The sequence below is a fragment of the Prinia subflava genome, chromosome 1 (assembly GCF_021018805.1).
Source record: "Prinia subflava isolate CZ2003 ecotype Zambia chromosome 1, Cam_Psub_1.2, whole genome shotgun sequence".
In the NCBI taxonomy this organism is placed as follows: domain Eukaryota; kingdom Metazoa; phylum Chordata; class Aves; order Passeriformes; family Cisticolidae; genus Prinia; species Prinia subflava.
In genome coordinates this window covers 130,875,753-130,901,677 of record NC_086247.1, presented here as the reverse complement: position 1 = coordinate 130,901,677, position 25,925 = coordinate 130,875,753, and the positions used below count along the sequence as shown (strand labels likewise).

Here is a 25,925-nt window from a genome sequence, read left to right as displayed (position 1 = left end):
ATGGACTCTGCTAATGTACTTCCTTTGTTAGGATAAGTATCTCTAGTACAGTTGGAGAAACAGGATAAAGTCACAGAGTAACTTTGGTTAAAAGGGACCTTCGAGGTCATCTAGTCTGATCCTGTGCTCAAAGCGGGTCTAATTAGATCAGGGTGGTCCTGGTGGCCTGTGTTGGCCTCTAAATGCATACAGTTCAAGACATAGATGATTTTTAGAAATGGAAAAAATATCTGCACTGCAGTTGCTAAAGACTGTACGCATAGATACCTTCTTGAGGTGGGGTATGATTTTTCTGAGGTCTGTCTTACTCCCAAATCAACTTATCTTTTGTTTAAATAAATAAATATGGAGATGCACTGGGGTTTATAGTTTGTTGAGGGGAGGTGGTTTGTTTCTTTCTTTCTTTTTAAAAATGCAGCTTTAAAAAAATAAGCATGGGAATCGTGTAAATTTGTAATTTGACTCTGTTGAGTTACTTAGTGACCAGTATTCACCTCCACAAAAAAAAACAAAAACAAAAACAAAAACAAAAACAAAAAACAAAAAACAAAAAACCAAAAAACAAACCACCACCCACAACAAAAACAAACAAACAAACAAACAACCCAAAAAACCCCACAACCCAAAACCAAACAAACAAAACAAAAAACCCAAAAAAACCCACCCCACTCCCAATTTGGAGAGCATTTTTCTTTGTTAAATGTGGTCTGTAGCCTCCTTACTCATAGTACTTAAATAAATAATCAGTATTTGGTAGTTGGAAGGTGATTGCTAAAGTCTTTGCAGTATTGATAGAAGAGGAAAAACTCTGAAAATGTTTCAGTGAATCTCATAATTTACTGGTTTTAGTCTTACAATTGCAATGATTTGGATAGAGAGCCTGTATTACAGTAATTGGATTGGAGCTTGCTGAGTTGAAATGGCAGCCAATGTAACAGGCAGTTTCTGGCTAATCTCTGCCATGGAGAATTACAGCTTTGAGCTGTTTGCTTTTTCACCCAACATTAGGTCATTGTAGGTTGCTGTGTCAGAAGAGTGAGACAGGATTACTGGAAGCATTATGCAGGATCATTTTCTAGCTAAACTTTGATTCTACTTACTTATTTCATCTTTTCCTGGAACTGATATTTAGAATTGTTCTTTCTGTACCACAAAATACAGACTCAGAATGTCTGACTATACTGCCTGTCTATCTAAAAATCTTGGTTGGGCTCCTCTGTGGTAGTTTTGTGGGTAGAAGTTTATCTCCCTGCAGTTCTTCTAGTATGATTTAAGTCCCCAGTGGACTTAAATGTCCAAATACAAGTAAAAAAGGCTTCTCTTACTCAATATGAGTATCGGAAAGTGAAATAGAGATACTCTTCTGGGAGCTTATTTCCCTTGTGAAGGCAGAAGAGTTTCTTTTCAGAGAGGACAAAAGTGTTTAGAGTACAAAGAGATTTTTTTGCAGTCATCCATTTCCTTTTTTTTTTTCCCTTTCCTTCTGTATTCCTAAGGGTGGATTCCTGTATTCCCCTGTATTCTTTCCAGTTGCAGAAACTAATTGGAAGAACTCTGGAAGAACTATTATTGTTTAGCCATTACGTTTTACCTTCCTTCTGAATTTATTTGTAATCTCTATGGTTTTCCATCCACTGTTGGAGGAAAAATTTACAGCATTTCTTAGAGAAATGCCAGTTGGTATTTGTTGGTGAAAGTCTCTTGTTTCATGATGAATGCTTTTTGTCTTGTTTTTGCTAAGAGAAATTTTTTTATCTTTATTCTGTTGCACCCTGATATCTTTAGCTGTTGACATCCATAGTGTCCTTTTCCATATAGAGACAAAAATAACCTAGACCACATTATAAGATGAACTGGAATCAATTAAAATCTTGGGTTTAGGATTGCTTCTTTTTGTGACTTCTGCAACTAAAAATGGAAGAAAGCAAAAACCGCTTCTAAGATAAATACTTGCTGAGGTCACCTTTTCTGGGAAGTCTTGAAATGATGGATAGGAGCACACTGCTTTGCAAGAATGTCCTAATGCCAGGAAAGCAAAAGAAATTAACCTGTGTCACAGTAAAATTGTCCTTGAGTCACCTGGGTAGAAAAAGCTATTATACAAAGCTTCTTAGAAAAGAAAAGTTCAAAGTTCTGTGATGAAGAATATCTGCTAATTGACTAAGGTTGGATTAGTAACTCGTCTTTTGTTTTTCTAAGGACAAATCCTTTTGGTAATAGTTTTACAATAGCTTAACTGTTAACTGAAGTAGGTGGTAAAGTTTATAGCTCCATGTTTATTGTTTCATTTCTATAAGGTATTCCAGTTGTTAGTGTCTGAGGTTTTGACACACAAGGATCAGCAAGTTATTAAGAAAGGGACACTGGATTCTTGAGAACTGATGAAGAAAAGTGATAGAAATAAGAAAATATGTAAGCAGTATGAAGAAACAGAGAGGATGTCTCAGTGAGAAAAGGCGTAAGTGGTGAATGTGATAAGACATTCCTGAGATGGAAGCATGAAAGCAAGGAGCAACTAAAGGCTTCGACTAGTAAAGAGCTATTCTGGGATGTACAGTAAGGTGGAGGAATTGGAAAAAAAAGGATAAATAAAATGTAGTAAAAATTAGTCCAATCACTTCAGATAATTAGCATCCACTGAAACATGTTTTGAAATTGAAGAATGAAGAAAAGCAAATGTTTGGAAATAGTCTGTTCAGTAGTAAAGTCAGTGCCACAAAAGAAGGTAATAAATTCTCAGCAACATATGGTTCTGATTGAAGCTAGTCATCCTTTCCATTCACCATCTGGGCAGAAAATTGCCAGGAGAACTTGCCAATTTTCTTCAGTTCATAAGACAACCTCTGGTATTATGCCTTCCTTTATCTCTGTAAATACTGATACATAATAGATTTACTGGCACAGAAATTATACGTATTGGAGTATGGTCTCTGCAATTACAGGGTATTTTACTTTAGATTAAACATTTATAAAGCCGTGTTGCCAAAGAATAGAAACCTAATAGAATGCTTAGGTTACCACTGTTGATGGTGGTTTCTGATACCATCAGAGGTTTACACACTGCAGAGTTTAGTACCTTGCTGCAGGTTATGTTCAGGTTTGGCAGTAGTTTATCTCCCCTAAAATGCACTCAGTTTAAATTTGATTATAGTAAATTGGTTTGGGTGATAAACTACCAGGGAATTTGAATTGAATGGTTCTGATATTAGGAACTAAGGAAGACATGATAATGCAGTGTGAAAGAATAGCCCATCATAGTCAGAATGTTCTACAAGTATTAAAGGCCCTAAGGTTCAGAATGACCTAAAGAGAGGGTTTTATGACTGGGATATTCTGTTCACATTTTCTTTGCCTCACTTCTAGTCACTGTCTCCTTAATTAGACTTACTTGTGATCCTCTGTGAATTGCTAGAAACCCATCTGAAAATGACCAAGTCAAAATAACTTGGTCAAGAATTAATCCTGTCTTTTGTAGTTACATTTTTGTGACAGTTTCCACTAAGGTCAGAAAAAATTCAGTAGTTTTTCTTGAGGTAGAATTCTGTTCCATGAATATTCTGTCTATACCTTCATCCACTGTGATTTGAGTACTTTAGTACTGGATGTTGGTTCTTGCAAAATGTTTTATTGTCACCTATGGAAGTTTTCCAAAGAAATATGAAAATCACTTTTCAGTTTATGTTGCCAATTTTTAATATGAATTCTTTTGTGACTCCTGGGATGTTGTTGTGTGTCCAGTGTCCAAGAACGTGACTTTTGAGCAGTGCTTAACTGAATAGAGAAACAAGTTACTCTAAAATGGGCCTGCTGTATTCCACAGGATACTACTTTTTTTTTGTATCATCTTGCAGTATTTCCTCTGAAGTATATAGATGGAACTTTTAAAAATTTTCTGAATACCGTTATCTTTAAAGGTACCATCTGCAGAACTGATGTAGATAGTTGCCTATAAAGAGTCTTTGAGATGTCTCTTCAATGTATTTTAAAAATCAACCACATTGTCAGTGAAGAAAATACTAAATAAGGTGTTTAAAGTATTTTTCCAGAAGAGAGTAACTGTTTGCATCAGGAAAATGCTGTGGGAGACAGTTAATAGAATATGTGCAAAACAACTGTGAGGGTGTAACAAATACCTGTTTCAAATTCCATGAAGCGCTGAGTGAACTGATAAATAGCTTTCTTGGCATTATCCTGTCAAAAGATTTCATGTTGCTAAGAGTGTGTAGTAATAATTTTTTGAAATTATTTCCTTTCAAATGGGACCCCTGGGGCTCAAATGAGCTATGTAAAACCTAATTACTTTTGTAGAAGAATTGAAGCATACAGGTGACTTGATAATGGAGAAACTAGATTTTGAAATAAAGTTGGTCAGATCTTAGGAAGTAACATAGCTATTTGGAGGGCAAGATCACTGCCTGTAAAATGTTGGCTGTTTGTAATGTTACAGATTCTGATAGCAAAAGAATAACATTAAGTCTTACAGTCTGGCGTCTAATGTGTGAGCTCATAGGATTTAATTCTCTCTAACTGGTTTTTAGCAGGATTTGGATGATCCCCTTAGCACAGGAGATGGTGCATTTAACTGGAATCCATTTGGCCATTTTTCTGTCCTTAAAATCATAGCATCCCTTGGCAAAAATGCTTGGTTTTAATTTGCAAAGAACTATCTAGGTCCAGGACTGAAGTTGATATTTTAGAAGGATTATTTATGCTGCTAACAGATATTGTATGCCCAAACCAATGGAGCAATATGCGGTTTTGACAATTTTGTAAAAAATACTTTAGGCTTTTTTTTTTTTTTTTTTAACTTTAGATTGGTATTCAAAAGGGGCCAGCAATATATTAACTTTTGAAAAGATATCATATCTGGCCAAATTGCCTTAACAAAATTAGAGAATTCTTTTCAATAATCAACTTCCTTTGAGAATTCATGTTTTCTCATTCCAGCCAAAGCTTGAACCTACAAATTCTTTACCTTTTTCCATAATGATCTACTAGATTTATCTACCTAGAGTTTATCTGAGGATATAAAAATTATTTTTTCATCTTTGTTATGAACAAGAGACTTTTTATAATTGAAAAGCCAGAACTATTGAAAAAGTCAGACTACTTGTTCCTGTTTTTTGCATGTTGGGGAAGCACCTATATTTCATACTGTATATAAAAATGTGAAGAATTCTTAGATCTAACTATGTATATATATATACACACATACACATTTATAGTAACTCTACTGAGCTTCTACAGGAATGCTTCTAATCATTCTTTGTGAAGACTCCTGAATTGTAACAAACCATGAAGAATTGTAAGAAGATAACAACCATCTGTTTGTTAACTGTTATGAAAAAAAATTAATTTGTGATTTTTTCTGATTTTATTTCTTATGGAGGATTTTGTCCACGACCAAGGACCTAGACTACAAACAAGATGTAATTTTTTTGTGTAAATGTATATATGCACAAAAATTCATATAAATATAAATAATATGAATAAAAAATATTTCTGTGAAAATGAAATATTTTAAAATACTAATTTTGTATTCCATGGCAGAAACACTTTTGTCACCCTAGAGTTTTAAAAGATAATTTTGATTTCTGTTTCAGTTTGTGTCTTATTTTTAAGGTGGACCTGTTTTTTATTTTTAAAATTATATGCACCATATGAATTTTAACTTCCAGATAAATATTTTAAGGTCATGTTGTGCACTCTGTACATAAAACAACACCCTTTGTTTAGGTTAATTACATTCTGGAGCTGCATATTGGATTCAAAATATGTAGAATCAATGTTGTTAGGATTGTAAAAACTGCAGAACTTCAGGAGGTCTGAGTGGTAGATTACTTTGAAAAAAACCAGATCAGCACTGACATTCCAAATTTTACCTATGTCTACTGATACCAAACATACCATGTTTCTTTGAAATAAGCCTGACAGAACTCAATATAAAATTGAGACAGATGTAATGTGAGGCTGGCTAACAAGTTAAGTGAATTTTGGACAAGCTCTATTATGTGCACATCATTTTTGCCAAAGTAGTTGTAATTCACAGTTACACATCTCAAGTTTTCAAGTTTTTCTTTCAAGTGCACTTAGTCCATGATAATACACCTTATATACATAATTTGCATTTTTTTCCCACTAACATTTTAATTCTCAAACTTGATACAGTAGTTCATCAAGATACACTGTGTTTCTTCAGGTGTCTGCCATGGCAGATTTATGCTCAGTTTGTTACAGCTTTGTTCCTTTAATTCCTCTACTTCATTAGATCACAGGATTTGAGTCTTTGTCCATTTATCTTCCCTTGGTTTCCACGGAAACTGAAGGATGAGTGTTTGTTTTAAAATTCTAGTCAACATCAAAAGTCTTGCATGTATGAAAATGATGTTCTATACAAGATTGTGTTCTTAAGCCAGTGAAGTTCCTAATTAGGTAAAATTGATATAGCAGAGACAAGTTCTTTTCATGGTACTTCTTAGTTCTTTGAAAAAACCCTAAAAATAAATTCCAGAAAATTACATTAAATTTCCAAAATATTGTTCTGCACCTGTAGTTGTTTGAAGATTTTATCATGTAATTATAGTGGTTTTGTGATCATAGTTCAACAGCAAAATGACTTTATTAAAGCTAGGATTTCAAGCAAGTGAAGGCAACCATTGCTGTACATATACTCTTACCAAATTCATGTACACCCTAGTGTTTTCAAAACTGTAAAATGGAAAATGTCTTGTTTAGTATTTTTAGAATGCCATCATTGTAAATATTTTAATATTTTATTTTAGCCGGAAAGTGAAATTTCCACCACAGTAGAAGATTACAGTTCTGAGGTAAGATTGAAGTAATGCTTTTCCTAGCTTTTCTTTCAGCCTTTTCTGTTACATGTTTGCTGCAATGCTCTGCATTGTTTTTCAAAAGGAGAAGGAAAGAAAGAGCAGATGTGATATTATGGACAAATCTGTTGCATGTTATTACTGGTATGATCAATGTGCCATTAAAGGAAGCATTAAGTCAACGCCATAATTGGATGGCTACTGTAATAAATAATGCAGTGTATACATGAACTGCAGCAATGTCATCCTTACGGTCGTATTAGTGCTTTGTATTGCCTTGGGAGTAATGGCTGTGCATTATCTCTACTAATTTTCTATGAGAGACTATTTAACAAGTCGATTACATTTTAATGAGTTTCAAAGCAGCCTCAGTGACTGGCTGATTGTCAATCTGCTGGTGGAAGATGATGAGTGCTTGCCTATGCATCTCTTCTTGTTTGCCTGGTTTGTTTTCTTTCACTTATTAAGCTGACTGTATCTCAGCCCATGAATTTTAGTTGCTTTTGCCCTTCCAGTTCTCTCCTCCACCCTGCTGGTGAGTGACTGGAGCTTAGCTGCTAGACAGAGTCAGCCCACACATTGGCACCTACAGTTCATCTCTGTCACATTAAAGGGTAGTTGTGTGTGTGGAACTTGGTCCAGTCAGATAAAACAGTTGCATTTGTAAGAAGTAAACTACCTCATGCATAAGTGTTGGTCAAGAACATGCCAGCAAGAAATAGCCATGGAACATCTGAATACAGTAAGAATTGGTTTTAGCTTGAAAATCTAATTTTTCATGTCTCAATCACTTTGTGTAGGGACAGTCTGGGTTTTATTTTGCAGTACTCTGTGCTGAACACTTTAGAACAAACACACCCAGAATCTTAAGCTTGGCAACAAGTAAGAGGGGATGAAGTAAATGAAATTAATCTCATAGCTGTTTGCCATCAAGAGTGTAGCAGAAATACTTTTGAAGAACTGCCATGACCATAGTGCACCTTTTTAGAATATGCATCACCATGGTATGTGATTACTTTTAAATGGAATTTGCAATATGTGAAGAATGTACCCTTGAAAACAGTTGACAGTGTCATTGACATTCATGTATTTTGACAAGAGAGACATATTACATATATAATAAAATATGGATGAAATTCTGATCCTGCTTCTGAGGTGGTAGGAAGCAGTGCTGGAGACTGATTTTAAAAGCTGAGGAAAACATGTCTGCACAGGGAAACATATCAGCTGTAATGTTACTTTTATTATTAAAATGCTTCCATTCATGGGTATACTGTAAATAAAATGATCTGAAGCCTTTTCAGTTGAAGAAGATGAGAATAAATTAAATTTTGTCTGTAGCAGCATAATTATGCACATATATAAAAAATTGAGCTTAAGTTTTTTTCAAATACATTATTTTCTTTTCAGAATACTGAGAAAAGCTATGTTTGAAGAGACATAGGCCTGTTGATCCATCTTTTTCCTTATAGATTAGAACACCTGTATTATTTTTAGTGGTTTTGCCAGGAATTAAGTTGAATTGTGGTTGTCATGTTTCAAATTCAAATAAGTTGTAAATTGTTTGTTATATGGTCATTGATAAATCAGATGGTGTTAATTCTTCAACCCCTTCTCTTGAGGAACTGATAAAATTAAGTGGCAAGGTATTTCTTTAGGAGACTTAGCAGACACAAAATTATAAGGCAATACAGTTATTTAAGCAAAAATGAAGGTATGTTTATATAAGACTTCTTGTACTGAAGAAAATTTGTTGTAAATACGGTCTTGTGTTCAGTTGTGCTCAGTCACCTTTCAAATACCTACTCTATCAATGTGGTAGCTGACTGAAAACTGGTAAAAATCCTTCATATGACCAGGTTATCTTTTGGGACAAATTCCTCAGGGTGAGCAACAATGACACCCACCTGCATAGTCTTAAATTATAATGATGGTTAGCTATTCAAGGTTATGGTTTGAACTCAGAACTAAGGGAAGTTAGGATTTTTCCAACAGTTGGAGTTTTGGGGGATTTTATAACTGTGTACAGTAAAGTTGCCCCAGTTTTATGGTATAACTGAAAAACTGTTCCATCTGATTTTTTTTTCTCGACTCTCTTTCCAATTTGCAAGGTATATTTGAAAAGATGGTTAAAACAAAGTCTAGAAAGTTGTTTGTTTTTATAAATTTTAATGAAATTCTATACCTCAACCTTAACTACTGCAAAAAGAAACCTGTTGCTGGTCTGTTAGTATATAGAAAAATATATTAAGCCATGATATTTTAAAAAGTAATCAATGATTCTCCTTCAGAAGTTACTAACCTTAGTTACAGGATTGTAACTATTTTCATCACAAACTGAAAATGGCTTTTGTTTATGGAGTATAAACCCTACCATGCAAAACCCCCAAAATACGCTGACATTAATTTTCCCAAATTGACCTAATTGCTAATTTTAGCTAAGTTTCATATAGTCAGTTCTGACATAACTAAAAAATTGAGGAGAGGCTAAGAACATTGACAAGCAGTGTTCAAAGTCTAAATATTAATTTTTGGGAAGGAACTAGGTGTGCAAAATGTACAAGAAAGGGTGGAGGGGGAAAGAAGACATGTTTCAGATACTTCTGTATGTTTTACTACCAAATCAAACAAGTTTTTTAAGCAGAGCAGTATGTATTGATTTATGCTGAGCATGAATTTATTATTTATAGAGGGAAATCTCTGTAGTAATGGTATTAATGTTGTAAGTAGTTACACATTCTATATTATTACTGCTGTTTTTGAGATACAATTTCAGGTCTTCCAAGGTCTGAAGAACATTAGATAGGGTACAGTGATTTCATAAATGTAATTCTGACCTCTGGTGGCATTTGTCATGAACCACTGCCTTAATTCAGTGGTGGAAGTTGGTTTTCCTTGTGTTTCTCAGAAAGAAGATTCCTTTCCTTTGTCTTAAGCATATGTATTAACTGATGCAATAGAAATGAAACCTTTATTTTTAGCCAGTAGACTACAGATTATATTTTACTTTATAATGCTAAATAATATTTCTTTGAATTATTTTGAAAATGCAAGGAAGAACAGTCAAGAGTGTCCTTTGAGAGACTTCCATAACCTTCATTTGTTTCATACTGTTTATTCACCAAAACTGTGACTGCTGAGTAATGTAGTGTAAAATTTAATCTATTCTTATTCTGTGATTATTTGCTCATGCAATTTTATCCAGAGCTCTTGTTACTTCTTGATTCCATTATGTTAAATGGTATGTGGTTTGATTGTTTCAGTGTTTGTTTCCTGGGGTATGTAACTAAGCACATCATAAGTAGTTAAGGCATAAGAGTGTTTCAGTTTTAAAGGTGAACTGCAAAGCTTTTAAAGAAGAAATTAGGAGAATCTACATAAAGAGCAATTATAGACTTGCAGAAGATCTCTAAATGGGTAAATTACTGGGACTGTAAGAAAACGGAGTCCTGCAGGCCTTTTTTAGCCATCCACTAACACTCTAGTTGGCATCTGAGCTACTGAATTCTTATATTTCAGATAAGTGGAAATTAATTTTGAATTCAGATATTTTGAAGCTAATAACTCATTACCAACTGTCTCTCTACTCTTACACAGCAGAATTTGTTGTGCCAGGAGTTGCCAGGCTACTCCCAAGGTTTCCCTCAACACAGCACCCTGCTGTAGCTGTCTGGCTGGGGTTTTTTTCACAGATTGCAGTGCAACTTTTTGCCTTTCATGTTTCCACTTGCACTTTGCCAGAAGACATAAGACATTTGAAAGAAGGAGGTATCAGATGAAGAGCAGCATGGACTGCCATGCTACTGTGTGCATCGCTTGTGTGATGTCAAAGAGTTATTCTCCCATGAAATGGAGCAGGATTTCTGGCGTTCCAGATTGTTGATTTGAATGACAGTTGATTTGAATGTGTGTAGCAAACTCCCTTTTATAAGTTCTTTTAACTTATAAAAAGGTCTTTTGTAGAATTTTCAGCTGCTGAGCAGTCTGGAACAGCTAATGAGATAAGACTTTAATGCCTTTCTTATTAGCTCTTGTTATAAAGTGTCTTTGATAGTTGCACATAGCCATGATTCATGGGAAGAGAAGTGTATCCACTGTGGTATTTTACAATGATTATACATTGTATCTTTATCAATTAAGCCAAAGTAAAATGGGAGTTACAAACGGGAAAGGAAGGATTTCATAATAGTTTCTATTAAACTACTACTGTTATTAATCTGGGATGTGTGCCAAAATCTGAATAAAGATGTTGGTGCCAGGCACTGTGTAGACATTTGTGTATCTGAACATAGAGCAAACATTTGGCAATGCACAAATGCTACATAGTGCCTCTGTGAGTTGCCTGCACTGCTGTTAGCTGCAATTTTCTTTATTCCTTCTAAATGAAGGTAGTAATTTCTGTGCTGGCTTCTTTTTACTGAGAAAATCAGAAACTGAAAGGACACTGTGTCCGCTCTGCAAATTCTCTAATGCAGATTTATTCATTCGCCTAATACAAATTCAATGAGTGTATTGATCCCATTTATAACAGTGCACTTATTGATTTGCTCAGGCATGATAGTTATTTGTAAACCCTGATCTAGGCTATGGCAGACATCTGAGCAGTACAGCTTCTTTTTTTTTGATTTAAATAAAGTATTTGGGTCTGAAATACTATGATGCTTTTCCATTTCTAGTACCATTGTTTTTGTTTCAGGCTCTGATGTAATAACAAGCTCTGAGGAGAAATGCAGCTGTTCTTGCTTTCTCATTTTTGATCATTGGTCTGCTGTTTTAAAAGCCTGCCTGTTTGATTGTTACTCATGTGTACACAGCATGTTCTTTTCATTTGGATTTTTTTTTTTTTAATCTATAACTGCTACTTTGGCTTGTGCTTGCCTTTTGGAGTTTTGCTGGATTTGGTTTGTACGGTCAGTAGAACCCAAAATTCTCATAGAAGCTGAAAGGGTTTGCACTGTTAGGTGAGTGAAAGAGGATTTATTTTCAAATGTTGTAAGTCAAATGTATAATTTCTGCTCTTCTTCAATTTCACAAAATTCCTTCAAATTGATAATGAAGTCTGTGATACTGCCTTTCACCCCTATCAAGAGATAAGTGACTTTCGCAAAGACTAAATCTTGTGATGTATAAAAAATCTTTTGGAAAGCATAACTATGTTTAGTAATATATAAAATACTAAACATATAATTTAAAATGCAATCGTGCTGTATTTTATTGTTTTAAAAGATAAAGCTTTGCATTGACCTTTAAATCTGAATCCCTTTGTTAATATGTTTGTCTAGATGTTAATTGGTAATGTTTTTGTTTTTAGACAATAGTATTTATTTTTGCAGTTTTGGGTGTTTTACCTGTTATTTATGCTTACTTTGATGCAATTTGCTATATGGAAAGCTATTTTGTATTTCAAATAAAATAAATTTTTGTAGCATAACAATTCCTGTGGGTCTGCAGAAATTGCTACATAAGATTCTAGTAAGTGGGAAATAGAAATCAAGCATTATTTCAAATACTGTATTTAGAAATTGTCTTTATACAGGTAAATGGTTGCAGTTTTGTGACAGGAACAGCTATACCTGCAGACTTAATCAGGGTACAGTATTGCAAATTGAATTGGAATGCTAATGGAGAATACTAAACACCTCAATTTGTTTTGAGCAAAAACTGTGTTGCTGATTAATACCTTATTTTGCATGCTGTGCTCTGCATCTGCATTGTTTGCTATACTAATATAATGTATCATTAAACTTGAAATGCAAACCAGTTTATTCCATGTATTATGGCGAAGGTTATAGAGCGCAACTCAAAGAAACCTTTTGTGTCAGTGCTTTTGAGGTGTGAATTACACTAACAAAGGAGGTTACCATGGCAATAAGATCTTTGATGCTGTATTGTATGTTAATGTTCTAAGATGGCATTTGGTACAGAATTTGATGCTTGACTTTATTTACTGTAAGAAAACATAAAAATTGGCATGTAAAGGAACTTGGATTGATTTAGGAAGAAGATTTTGGAGTTGGAGACATTCATTCAGAGCATGGAATGCAGCAGTCACACACAGAGCTAGAGGTGATGGAGAATCAGTTGGCTGGGAAGCAACAAGACATTGAAGAGCTAAGCAGAGAGATAGAAGAAATGAGGGCAGCCTATGGTACAGAAGGATTGCAACAGGTATAATTACCTTATGTTGCTTTCTACTTGCTATTTGGTTACATGCAAAAATGCAGAGCCTCACTGCAAAGAGTTCACACTAATGGTAGTTGTTCAGAATGCACTCGGTGTGTGATATAGAATTTCTTTCAATCATATGCCATGTGTTCTATTACTTTGAATGGCATTTCCATTGTGTGTCCTTTTTCTCTGTATTTTGTGACAAAAATTTGAATTGTCTTGGCAGTAAGTTTCTTCAAATTAGGAATGGAAAGACAATTTTCTTCAAGAAAAGCCTTAATTCTTCTCTACTTATGCAAAGACTTTAATGTCTTCCTGTTCCTCCAAGATCAAAAAACCTCAGGTTTTACTGCCCAAGGAATAATATAACTGAACCAAAATATATTGGTATGTCAGACTTCACAGTGTGAAATACAAAAACAACAGTATCAGAATGTTCTAATTTAAAACACCTAATAATTTGGGTTTACAGGAAAGCATTTCTTACTTTAAAAATACAATTGCAACATAAACTTAAGTTTTAAAGTAAAGAATATTCTTCCAGTTTAAACCAGTAGCGCAGTGGACTCAAGTCAGTGCTTTGTTGTTCTTTATGTCTTACTTGTCTCTCTCCTAATTTGGATTCAGGTCATGTCACTGTATTTTGCTATTTTTTTGCAAAGTACTATAAAATAAAAAACCCCTCTAATATTCTGTTACTTTTGCTGTTGCATTATTATTATTATTATTATTATTATTATTATTATTATTATTATTATTATCATTATTACTATTACTATTACTGTGATAATAGATGTAATTTTATCTACCATAGCACCAGTTAAGTGATTGCTCCAGAAGAGGTGGTGTATTATTTCTTTGTCTGGTGTTGAGTTTTAATTACTATGTCTTGTATCTGTTGTGCTAAACATAATAGTCCTAATTATAGCAGAATAAAGGAAATAAATGTTTCTAATGATTGTAACTGTTAATTTTTCCTGAAAGAGTAGAAAGTGAAAATGTTTGCATTTTTTAAATGGCTATAATTATACTTTTTAAAATAAAATAAAAATAGATTAAACCAAAATTGAGCGGTTTTGGTTTTGGGGCTATGGTACAGTAATATTTTAATAATTGCAGTGTATTTTTGTGTGATAGTGGTACAGTGCATAGTATCTCAGTTGAGAAATGTATATGGTTTGTTTTTCAGAAGAAACAAGAATTATGAGAGAGGAATGGGGAAGCTACATGTGTGCTTTAGTTCTGCCTGTTTGTCAAGAACAGAGATTGAATTTTAAAAGTTGGAAATTATATAACATGATGTGCTTTGGAACTGACACATTTACTTATTCAATTTCATTGAACAGATGCAAAAGCAAAGGTGTAGCACACTTAAGTTCCTCATCAGTTCCTAATTTTCTCTGCTATAACAAACACTTAGTATTTTTGTTAGGTCTGTGCTTTTAAAGCAGGAGTTTACTCCAGTGTTCTAAAAAGAACTTTATCTGGAAGCATTGCCATGTCAACATTCAGCATATAAGTTGGTGAAGGTTTCTGGTGGTACGTTGTAAACAGAACAGTTACAGGAGATTACTAATGGTTTAAAAAAATGCAATATGTAGAGATCAGGCTTCTACTAACCTTAAATGAGTTCAAATTGAGAAAGAAACCTTATTCTGATACATGATTATATGAATGCACACAAAAATATTGCCAATCAATATTGTAGAATTTCTGAGTGTAATCCTACAAAAAATTAAGTGTTGGCAAAGAATTATTTTTGTACTCTTATAATTTCTTTATCATTACAAATCACAAAAGATTCATCTTTTGCAGCATGAACTGATTTTCTCATGTAGTTATGAATGATTTCCCTGGGTTCACAGTAGGATACTGCATGATATCTATTACATCCTTTAGTACAATGAATGCCATTTGATGCACTTAAGTGAGAGATGATATAACTTACATTTATTGTAGGAAAAGGGTGTGAACATGAGTAGTTGTACAAAACTTCTGGAACACTATTGGTAGATATTCTGGCTTCCTTTATGATGATTTGTTTATGTGGCCACACTTTTTATTTTAAAAGCAAGTTATATATTTAATTAATTAACTTTTTTAAAAGTTCAGATTTTGTTAACTATATTTTATGGAGAGATCATGTATTGTTCAATGAGGGGGAAAAACCTGTTTCAGAAATTTTTACAAATAGAGTTTGTGAAAATATAAAAACTCTACTAGTGAGACAGCTTTAAAAACGGAGAGGTTAGGGGTGACTTATCCCTACTGAACTGAAACTAGCTAGTATTTTTGACTCTGGTTTTCATGTGCATTAATAATCTCAGTTTTATCTTTTACAGCTGCAAGAATTTGAAGCTGCTATTAAAAAAAGAGATGACATTATCACTCAGCTCACTACTAACCTACAGCAGGCACGGAAGGAAAAGGATGAAACCATGAGGGAGTTCTTGGAGCTTACTGAGCAAAGTCAAAAACTGCAAATTCAGTTTCAGCATGTAAGTTATACAGCTACCAACAATAATTTGAGTTTGACAATGGGTGTCCCTTTGGAGGCTCCATAAATAGCTACTTCCTGCAGAAAATGTTTTGTGCATTTTTCAAGAATCAGCCTCTTAGCATAGATCAGCAGTCATTTTCCCGGTCCTACAGTTGTTATTATAGTACCTGTTTCATTGTAATAATTAACCATAAAAGGATAAATATTGGTCTGTTTTCTTTCCTATTATGGGGTAATAGCTTCTGATAAATATTGAATTATGGCAGGTATTCTGGGGAAAAACAGTTGGGTAATTAGTTCTTAGAGCTTTGGGCAGAAACATTTCCTTTAAAATCAAAATATCCAGCCATCAGCTTCCATGGGCCACAGCTTCACACACCAGTCCTTATATTTCTGGATAAAAGCTTCCTTTGTGGTCTTATAAAAAGGTAATTTAAATAACAAAGTGAAGCTTCAGAAAGACATTTCTTCTAAAAAGCATGGTGACTGAGGTGCCACAGGCACAGAGACTACACCTCCACAATGTTGCGGATGAATATTGTAGTATTTCATGCTGTTTAAGTACATTATATGGCTTATTTTGAGTTTCAAGTGGATTATATTCTGAAGCCTGAGATTTTGTTACTAAAAATCTGATTATAGACTCCATAGCTGTAACTAGTTTTACTACATACTGATGTATCTGAGACATTACTGTCCTATGTTAGCTCACCATGAATATTTAATTAATGTGAAATAGCTTTTTAGTGGTTGGCCATCCCAAATGAATAAGGATGTTTGACTTTCTCCAAAAGAACTTAGAAATCTTTAGGCTTCTGATGTGGAAGAAGAAAGTAAAGATCACTATTTCTGTATGTAGCACAAGCTGTTTCTGAAAAACCTGATGAATTTTAGGTTTTATTTCTTTAAAGTTGCAGGCAAGTGAAGCCCTAAGGAACAGCAGCCATAGTTGCACAGCTGCTGATTTATTGCAAGCCAAGCAACAGATACTTTCACATCAACAACAGCTAGAAGAACAAGAGTGTCTGCTTAAGAGTTATCAAAAAAAGAATGAAGGATTTGAAGAGCAGATTGCACATCTTGAAGAGAAAATCTCTGCGTATGAAATGGTATGGTCCTTATTATAAAGATTTCTTCCTAATGCTTTTCAGGATTTTGTAATTCCTTTGAAATAAAAAAGCCAAAGCACAGATAATGAGTGTGCTGCATAGAATGCATACAACGATTTAAAATTTGTAACACTGTTTCTGTGAACTAACACATAATATGTATGTATTATAAAACTGAAAATTTTATGTCAGCATTATGTAGTATTTTTTAAAAGTTGTAGAAATACTTACAGCAAATTATGAAACTGTGTTTCATATGTTAAAATGCCTTCAATAAATGACATTATTTTAGAAAAAAAATTAATTACCTGCTTAAACATTCTTTGCATTAAGCAAAGAATGAATTCTTTTCCTTTGTGTACTTTTTTCTTATCCTTTGTGGAAAACATTTGAAAGCCACCTAAAAAAATCAAATATAATTTAAAGTGATAGAGACACTGGGGGTTGGAAAGAATAGGGGAGGGGCATGATGACATGGATGGGGTAGAGGTTCGCAGTTATTCCAAGGGAATAACAGGAAACTTCCTCATGAGTTCAACAAATAATTTATATTTATATTTTATAACTAATATAGCTTTTCTAGCCTTCTAAGGAAGACTAAATAGCTAAGTCTGTAAATGTTCTTACATGTTCAGATAATTAGCTAAAAATAAGAATATGATTTTCCTCATTTTAAAGGAAAAACAGAAAAAAGAGGGAGAAGAATTCAGTAAATTACAAGAAAAAGAAGCATTAGTTGAAGAGCTGGAAGCAAAACTTGGAGAAGAGGAAAAAAATTCATTTCAGCTAAAGGAAAAATTATCAGATGTCAACAAATTACTTGAAGAATTGAAAGAAGAGATTTCACTGAGGAACCAGCAGATAAGTAATATGAAAGTTGAACTTACCACCTACAAACAGAAAGAAAGACAATGTTCTGATGAAATAAAACAATTAATGGGAACTGTGGAAGAACTGCAGAAACGATGTTATAAAGACAGCCAGTCTGAAGCTGACATTGTGCAAAGAATGGAATTAGAAACACAAAGGAGACTGGCACAACTTCAGGCTGAATTAGATGAAATGCACGGCCAGCAGATTGTACAAATGAAGCAAGAATTAATAAAGCAGCATGCAGTGGAAATGGAACGGCGTCTTTTGCAACAGAAAGTAGAATTGGAGCAAACTTCAAGTCAGTGTTTTAATGAGAATGTTAATAAAGATCAAATGCATTTAATGAATATTAAAATTAATGAATTGAATGTGAAATTGCAGGATGCAGATAAGGAAAGGGAAAAAATGAAGCAAGAATTGTCACAACAGATGGAAGTTACTGCAACAGAGAAATCTCTTCAACAAACTAGAATTGAGGATCTTCTTCAAGAACTGAATTTTTCAAGAGAGCAGGTTCAAAGAGCCAAGCAAACTATAGTGGATATGGAATGTAGATTAAACGAAGCTGAAAAATACCAGTTTGTGATTGAAGATTTAAAAACTCAGCTGGCTTCTGCCTCTGAATTTAGGAAGGATTTGGAATTAAAACATGAGGCAGAAATCACAAATTACAAAATAAAACTTGAAATGCTAGAAAGGGAGAAGGATGCGGTTTTGGACAGGATGGCAGAATCTCAAGAAGCAGAATTAGAGAGACTGAGGACAAATCTTCTGTTTAGTCATGAAGAAGAACTTTCCAGGCTTAAAGAAGACTTAGCAAAAGAGCACATGGTGAACATGGAAAGTCTTAAACACAATTTGAACATGCACCATAAACAGCAGTTAGATGAAGTACAAAATGAAATGAGTCAAAAGATAGAAGCCATGCAATATGAAAAGGACAACTTAATCACAAAGCAAAATCAGTTGATTTTAGAGATTACGAACCTGAAAGATTTACAGCAGTCTATTGTAAATTCTAAATCTGAAGAAATGATACTTCAAATCCATGAACTGGAGAAGGAGATTGAAGTGCTGAGGCAAGAGGAAAAAGAGAAGGGTACCCTTGAACAAGAAATACAAGAGCTGCAGCTTAAAACTGAGTTGATGCAGGAACAAATGAGGGAGAGAGAAGATAACCTTCAAAAAAAATGTTCAGAACTAGAAACACAAAATAGTGTTCTTAAGGTGGAAAATGAAACTCTAGAGGAGAAATTAAAAAATATGTTGGTATGCTCTGAAGAAAGCATACTTTGTAACGGTAGTGTTAGCTCTAAGACAGAAATTTTGGACTTACAGAAAAGAATAGAAAAGCTGATTACTGAAAATGAGCAACTTAAAAGCCAAAACAGTATCCTCCAAGAGGATAGTGAAAGGCAGAAGAGTACCTTTTCATTGACTGAAAAAAACCTTGAAGCTAGTTATAAGGAACTACAGAATGAATGTGCAAGTCTTCTGAAGGCAAAAACTGAATTAGAAGAGAACAAGAAAAAGCAGGAAGCTGAATATAAAAGCAAACTCAAAGCTTTGAATGAAAAAATCTGCCACTTACAAAGCAATAGACCAGTTTTATTTAAAACTAAACCCTCTAGTTTTGAAGGGAGTAAAGAAATAAAGGTGTCCAGGGAAGACATATTTGAGGCTGGAGAAGTTGTTGAGAAAGATGCAACAGAACTTATGGAAAAGCTTCAGGTTACTCAGCGTGAGAAAGTGGAATTATCTCTAAGACTTTCTGATCTCTCTGAACAGTTAAAGTCAAAGGATAATGAAATCTGTCTTTTAAATGAAAAAGTCAAATCCTTAAAAGATGAGAAAGAGCAAATTCTAGTAAAATGTAAAGAACTAGAAGTCACAAGTAGTCATGTTCAGAGAACAAATAGTAATAGTAATGACTCTAAGAAAAAATGCTCTAAAGGAAAATCTCTAAAGACTGCTACTCCGGCATCTAAAGGTAGGAATAAAGCCCCTAGTTCAAGGAGTAAAGCTGGTGAAGGAATAAATTCACGCGGTAATCTAAGTTCTGGGAAAGACTGCAGCCATGAGGTAACAAAAAGGAAGGAGGTCCAGGAAGTGCTGGAACCAGAACAGCAACCTGCTGTGGAACATTTGCATGGGATGCCAGAGAGGCCGATAGAGCAAACATCATTAGCAGCTGTTACACAGAGTGAAAATAAACTTCAGCAGCAAGTGGATGCCTTAAAATCAGAGCAGGTATGTGATGTAAAACAGTATAGAAAATACTTTAACTATGAAAATTTGTATGCGCTTACACATGAAAATTTGCATCATATTTTTTCCAATTGGCTGCTTTGAAGTATAGATGTGTGTGTCAGTGGTTGAAAGGGTTGTGACCAGTGGTTGACAGAGGTTACATAAATTACCAGCATTATAAGCATAGTCAATATGTATGAGGATGCTTTTTGAATGAAAATATATTCTTCCCTTGCATTTAATTAAATCAACAGCAACAACAAAAAGGTAAGAAGACTACCAGAGCACTTCATATTTTGATGCAGCATTTCACTTACTTAGTAGGGGAACACTTATTTTGAACATAATTTTTTATTCTGTGATTAGTTTTTCAGTTCTCTAAGTACTCAAACAGTATAAAAAATAATGAAACTTCATCAGTCATCTTTGACCAAACTTTTCAACTATCAAACTTGTGAAATACTAAAATTACATTATCAAATTTGTTGTTGTTTATGTGGCTATCACTTTTTAAGAAATTTATCTGGATGTGATAAGCAGAATGCATATCGTGTGAGTCTAACTATTAAGTTTTGCTGGAGCAATTTTGCTTGTATTTCTTGGTATTGTAAATTAATTGTACGTAACAAGGAAAGGATTCTTATTTGTCAATATAAGTAGCTAAGTACTGAGTTACCAGTATTTTATTAGGTGGTGGAATCATAAATCTATATATAAATTTAAATTTACATACACTGGTGAAGTTCAGTGGCATGCTGCAAGATGTATGCAACTAAGTGTTCTGTGGAAATAGATGTTAACCAGACTTTTACTATTTTTTTAAACTTTTTTTTTCGTGTTACAGAAGTCAACCTAACAGTGAACTAATACCACCAACTGCCTAATATTGCATTGTTCATTCACTTCATTGTTCATTCACAATTCATTCACTTCCTAAGAAATAAAATCACAAGCAAAACCACATTGGAAACAGTTGTGAGATTATAAAAAAGAGCTTTAGCGTTCTGATGGTTTGGTTTAGGCATTTTTGGTTGGTTGGATGGTTGGTTGGTTTTTAATAAGGTTGTGACAAGGGTCTTATAATTTCCTGCATACAACTAAAAATTACTGTGGTCCAGAGGTGTCTAAAAACCTTTTCAAACTTCAGCTCTAAGTAGGTCCCTGGTGTCATATCCCAAACATCTGGGGGTTTTTTTAGCATTAATATGCCCAAAGTGCAGACTGGAACTAGAAGCCTTCAAAATCAATGTTTTTAAGATCTGCTAATAATACAATCTTTTCTCTGTGTTGAGAGTACACTTTCTTAACTAATCCGGTACTAATGATATTGCTCTTGCTTCGCTGGGTTAAAATTCATTGGGATTTTATTGCTGCAAAATAGGAATTGACGTGTATTGAGTTTTGTTGACTTTAATTTTTTATTCTAAGTTGAAGAAGTGTCTTACTATCTTTTTAAAACTCAACTTTCCAAACTACATATATTTAAATTTACCTTATGCATACCATATATGCGGCATTCCATTCAACACATTATTTATCTCAGTAATTTCCAAAGATAGACCTATTTTCTTGTTTCTCACTCTTTTAAATTGTGTTTTTATATTCAAAGACTGATTTGCAACTACAAATGGAAGCACAGCGGATTTGCCTATCCCTGGTTTATTCAGCTCATGTGGACCAGGTTTGTGAGTCCTTGAAGGCAGAAAAAGAGAGGGCACTTTGCAGTCTTAAAGAGGAGCTTGTTCATAATCATATGCAAGAGATGACTGATCTTAAAAGAATGCATCAGCTGGAGCTCCAGAACCTGAAGTTTCAACAAGCAGGTAACTTGACCAAAGTTATGAGAATGAAGCCCTCTATGAAAAATAGTCTCTTAAAAAGTCCCAACCAAACAAACCCAAGAATTTGTGCATCTAGCTGTCTAATAAATTGTTTTTATAGAATATTTTGAAGTATTTTTTCAACAAATTGTTTACCCAGTACATGCAGTCTATTACTAAGGTAACTTGAAAGGAAAGTATATAAAAAAATAAGGAATCAAAAGTATTACAACTCACTGTTTGTTGTTTATATTAGCTCAATTAATTGTAAAGAACAATATAGTAGATTCACCTATAAGGTAAAATAATCAGCAAATTCACCAGCAAAGTATTTCTGGACTTGTTATTTTTTTTTTTCTTTGTAGTTCTGCATTGACTCCCTGCACACTTTAAGTAAACTTTGGTACTACTTTTTGCCTCACTGAGCTTTTATGTTATCATGATGGTTTTCTATCCCAGCTTTTTCTTTTATACCTTGTTTTGCCCTTGTTCAATTTTTTTGCATAAGTTCTTCTCCCTCCACTGAGTATCTGTACACTTTTATCTTTCTGGGGGTCATTAATACACAAAGCCATTTCTTATCTCTTGCTCTTCTAGAACCTACAGCTCAACTGTGATGGTTGAAACTGTCCATGTGTTGTAACAATAAAGAGAGGAACCAAAAAAGTGCTGTTCCTCAAGCTGAAGAGGCAGCCTCACTGAGGCAGGAAATTAGGCCTTTGAAAAGTTATTGTGCATCTAGTGTTTAAAAATAATATGAATAATTTGTATTTGTAGATGATGAAGGGAAATCTACACAAATACTAATAGAAAAACTGAATGAAGCTGTCACTGAGGAATGTTCCAGGCTGGTTCAGGTAAGTCTTAACAAAGAGCCTTTTTCAAAATGAAAATTTGGAAAACAAGAAATGGTGGTTAGTGAGTCTTCATATTTTTCTACGTTATTTTTGTATGTTTTCTTTGCAGCTTTTCTCTTTGTATTGATCTCAAAACAGAGACTGCTAAACCTGAGCTTCCAAAACAGCATTGCAAATGGCTTTGTATTTTTTCCCCTTAAACTGGTGTACAAAATACAAGTCTTTTGTCTTACACATAATCTTCTAGCCAATGTTGATCTCATCTCTACTTGTTTGGAAGTACTTTTCTCCTTTCTCTTTGTTTCTGGATATATGTTTTTGATTCAGGAGTCTGATGTCACACACATTGATGCACAGGGCATCACCTCTCATATCTGCAATAAGATAGTAATTTCTTTCTGAGCTGCAGTTTATCAAAGATAAAGATTTTTTTTGGGAAAGTGAATAGCAGGATTTTAACTTAAGATCCAGCATAGGAGAGATTAAGCAGGATTCCATGATAGCTCACAAAAAGTAGCAGCTAAGTGAGAGTGCTTGGCATGAGTTTCTTCACAGTGTGAAAAATGCTGCCTATTTGTGTGATCCTTTTGTTGAGCTGTCAGAGGAATTATAGTTTCACTTTTATAAGTTGAATTTGGTGTTTGTTGAATATAAAATCTTTAAATAAAGAATCCCACTGTGCTTTGAGCAAGTGGTTTCTTTTCAAGTATCATTTATCTTCAGAAATCATATGGATAAATCTTCTTTTTGCCTGCCCATTGTGAATGTTTTTTATGCTATACCCTTTTATCTGATTTGTTCAGCACTTAAAAAACAAAATGAGCTGTAATCCCTAAAAAGATACAGATTTCTGCTGTAGGGAATTCCTCTTCCAAGTAAAATTGCAGATTATGAGAATGAGACATTTAAAATGTAAATTTGCTTTCCACATAATTAAAGAAGGCCTTTCTCTATAAGATTTTAGTACTTGACAGTTCCAAATTAAATACAGATTTGAAAACATGCATTTATGCTTTAGCTGAAAAGTCTTTTCATATCTGTTAATTTTATCAGGAGTTTTAAAGATTGTCTAAGTTCTTAGGAGTCAACAGAACATTTATGCCATCGTTTTCACTGAAGTTAATGCTCACAAAATACTACTTTCTAACTATTTTTTTTGTTTTATTTGTGAATTGTGATTGATAAAATAATAGCAACTTTTTTTCTTTTCTTTTCACTTTGTTTGATTTGTTATACAGGTTTTGTGTAGCAGTCAGAATGAAACTTCTTCACCTGCTGTAGAAGCTGGTGATAGGGAGCAGGAAATTTTCTGTGAACCTGCTGTGACAGAAAAACTGAGTGTAGAATTACCACTACACAGAGGTCAAGCTCAAGGTAATGACTTTATACTATCATGCTGGTTAAAAGTACTTATTTAAACTATTTCTCTCTGGCAATTTTGCCATTACTTTTTCAAGTACTAATTTATGAGCTTAAATAGCTGTTTTAGAGATTTCTTTTTTATTATGGATGTTTTCTTACACTGTTTTCATTTTCGTGGATATTGATGGAAAAAGTGTTTGGGGTTTTTCCCTTCCTCTTCTTCCTTTTGTAGAAGAAGCTAGCAGTCCAACTAAAAAATGCATATGTAACAATACTTATAAAAATGCCTTCAAAATCTGGAAGAGCTTCACTTGTTTCAGTATTCTGTAGTGTCTATCAGACAATTCTTCAGGGCAGAACTTGTGAACAAATCACTTGTATTAAAATTTATGATAAAATATTTGTTTTCTTTTTTAAAGTCCCTGGTTCTTTGTGTAATTTAACTGTGCAAGAACGTATGGATGCGCTTCTCCGCAAGATAATGGAAGAGTACAGCAGGCTGAAAGCGCTTCAAACACAGCTGGTGGCAGAGTGTAAACAGGTAACCTTTTATAGCATGGAGAACATGAGCATTTGAATCTTCTGTTGAGTTAATTCCTTCTGAGTGACTGCGGAAGGACATGCTGTCCATGTCACAGAATTGTGGACTGGTTGAGGTTAGGAGACACTCTGAAGTTCATCTAACCCAGCCCCTCTCCAAGGCAGTGTCCGCTAGGAAAGGCTGCCAAGGACTGTGCCCAGATGAATTTTGATACTTCACAAGCCCAGTGGGCAACGTTTTCTTCATCAATTTATGCATGTCCAGCTCTTCCAACCTCTCCTAGTACAACAAATGCTCCAACCCTCCTGTCTGCTTTGTAACTCTGCTGGACTTGTGGCAGTATGTCCATTTCTCTCTCCTGCTGGGAGTGCAGCACTGGATATAATATTTTTGTGCTACTACTAGACAAATTGCTGTTAATTGCATTTACTTGATTGTTATTTAGGTCAAGGAACCAAAGCTGTCGTCTTCAGAAAGGAGGAAAGAAGAGGAACCTATCCATATGGAAATAGGAAAGGAAAGTCTGCAGACTCCTTCACAGGATCTAATGGGTAAAAAGATTTGTATGCTGTTTTTAATGTATGTATATTCAGAGAGAAAGAAAAAACAATTACTTTTAATTTTAACTGATATATATCTTACTACAACTTGAACACAAGAGATTTTTTCTGATTTTGCAGTACAATACTCTGATTTCCTTAATTCTGTAATTTTTTTCAGAATTATATTCTGTGCTTCATTTTTGATTTTGTGTTTTTTAGTTTTCCACAATTACAATTTCTTACCCATATCAAATACTATTTTACAGAATGGAAGATTAATTTATCATTCTTTGTTAGGGAAAAGTAGTTGACAGTACGTCAGAAATTTTTTTAACTACATTAATTGTTCCGTCCATCACTGCTAAATATGTGTGAAGAAGTTAATTTAGTTTGTTTCTTTTCTTCCTTTCTTTCTTTCATTCTTTCTTTCTGTCGGTCCATCCGTCCTTCTAACCCGCTGCTTCACATAACCTATATCCAGATCCTGCGATTCAAGATTACTGTTCAAAGCAGATAGGGAACCTTAAAAAACAACTTGAGGAGCAGCATGCTCAAGAACTGGAACACCTCCGGTCCTATTTCCAACAGCAGCTGAAAGAAAGTCAGGAGAGGTACACTGCAGAGCTTGTCCATCTGCAGGATAAGCTTCAGATTGCTGAGGTATCCTCTGCCCACACAAGGTATTAATCAGTTTTTCAATGCTCATAACTTCGTGCTCATTCAAGAAGTGTTTCAAATAACCATTTGTGTGAATCTCTCTGTTCTACTTCAGAATTCAAGAAATCCTTTATAAACATATTGCTCTTCTGTAGTTTTGTTCCTTCGGGAGTTGTTAAGAGTCTTATAAAGAAAATACATAAACTTTGCAAATTAAGTAGAGCAGCATTTATAGTTAATAGAAGATTTGATAAATGGAATAATGTATAAAAGTAATTTCCTATATATGAGCTTTATAGCAGCAGTTTCAAAACTTTAACTCAGTAGACTACATTTAATCCTCAAAACTTCAGGCACTATCCTTTACATTTAAAGACTTATTGTGTAGATGTAGTTGCCTGAAATTAATTATTTTC

General features: G+C 34.1%; 1 protein-coding gene across 5 annotated transcripts in view; it reads left to right on the top strand.

The window, feature by feature from the left end:
• Positions 1-25,925, top strand: part of AKAP9 (A-kinase anchoring protein 9) — a 112,985-nt gene that overhangs the window by 35,014 nt on the left and 52,046 nt on the right. For 3 of the 5 annotated variants that reach the window (XM_063412458.1, XM_063412449.1, XM_063412465.1), the window contains exons 3-14: positions 6,783-6,827; positions 12,367-12,420; positions 12,828-12,998; positions 15,341-15,496; positions 16,410-16,607; positions 17,286-19,730; positions 21,340-21,553; positions 22,328-22,407; positions 23,646-23,781; positions 24,189-24,310; positions 24,756-24,861; positions 25,334-25,532. In XM_063412458.1, the coding sequence (XP_063268528.1) occupies positions 6,783-6,827; positions 12,367-12,420; positions 12,828-12,998; positions 15,341-15,496; positions 16,410-16,607; positions 17,286-19,730; positions 21,340-21,553; positions 22,328-22,407; positions 23,646-23,781; positions 24,189-24,310; positions 24,756-24,861; positions 25,334-25,532 (3,926 nt within the window). The remainder of the gene's footprint in view (positions 1-6,782; positions 6,828-12,366; positions 12,421-12,827; positions 12,999-15,340; positions 15,497-16,409; positions 16,608-17,285; positions 19,731-21,339; positions 21,554-22,327; positions 22,408-23,645; positions 23,782-24,188; positions 24,311-24,755; positions 24,862-25,333; positions 25,533-25,925) is intronic. The other 2 variants (XM_063412474.1, XM_063412482.1) reach the window with 2 other exon arrangements.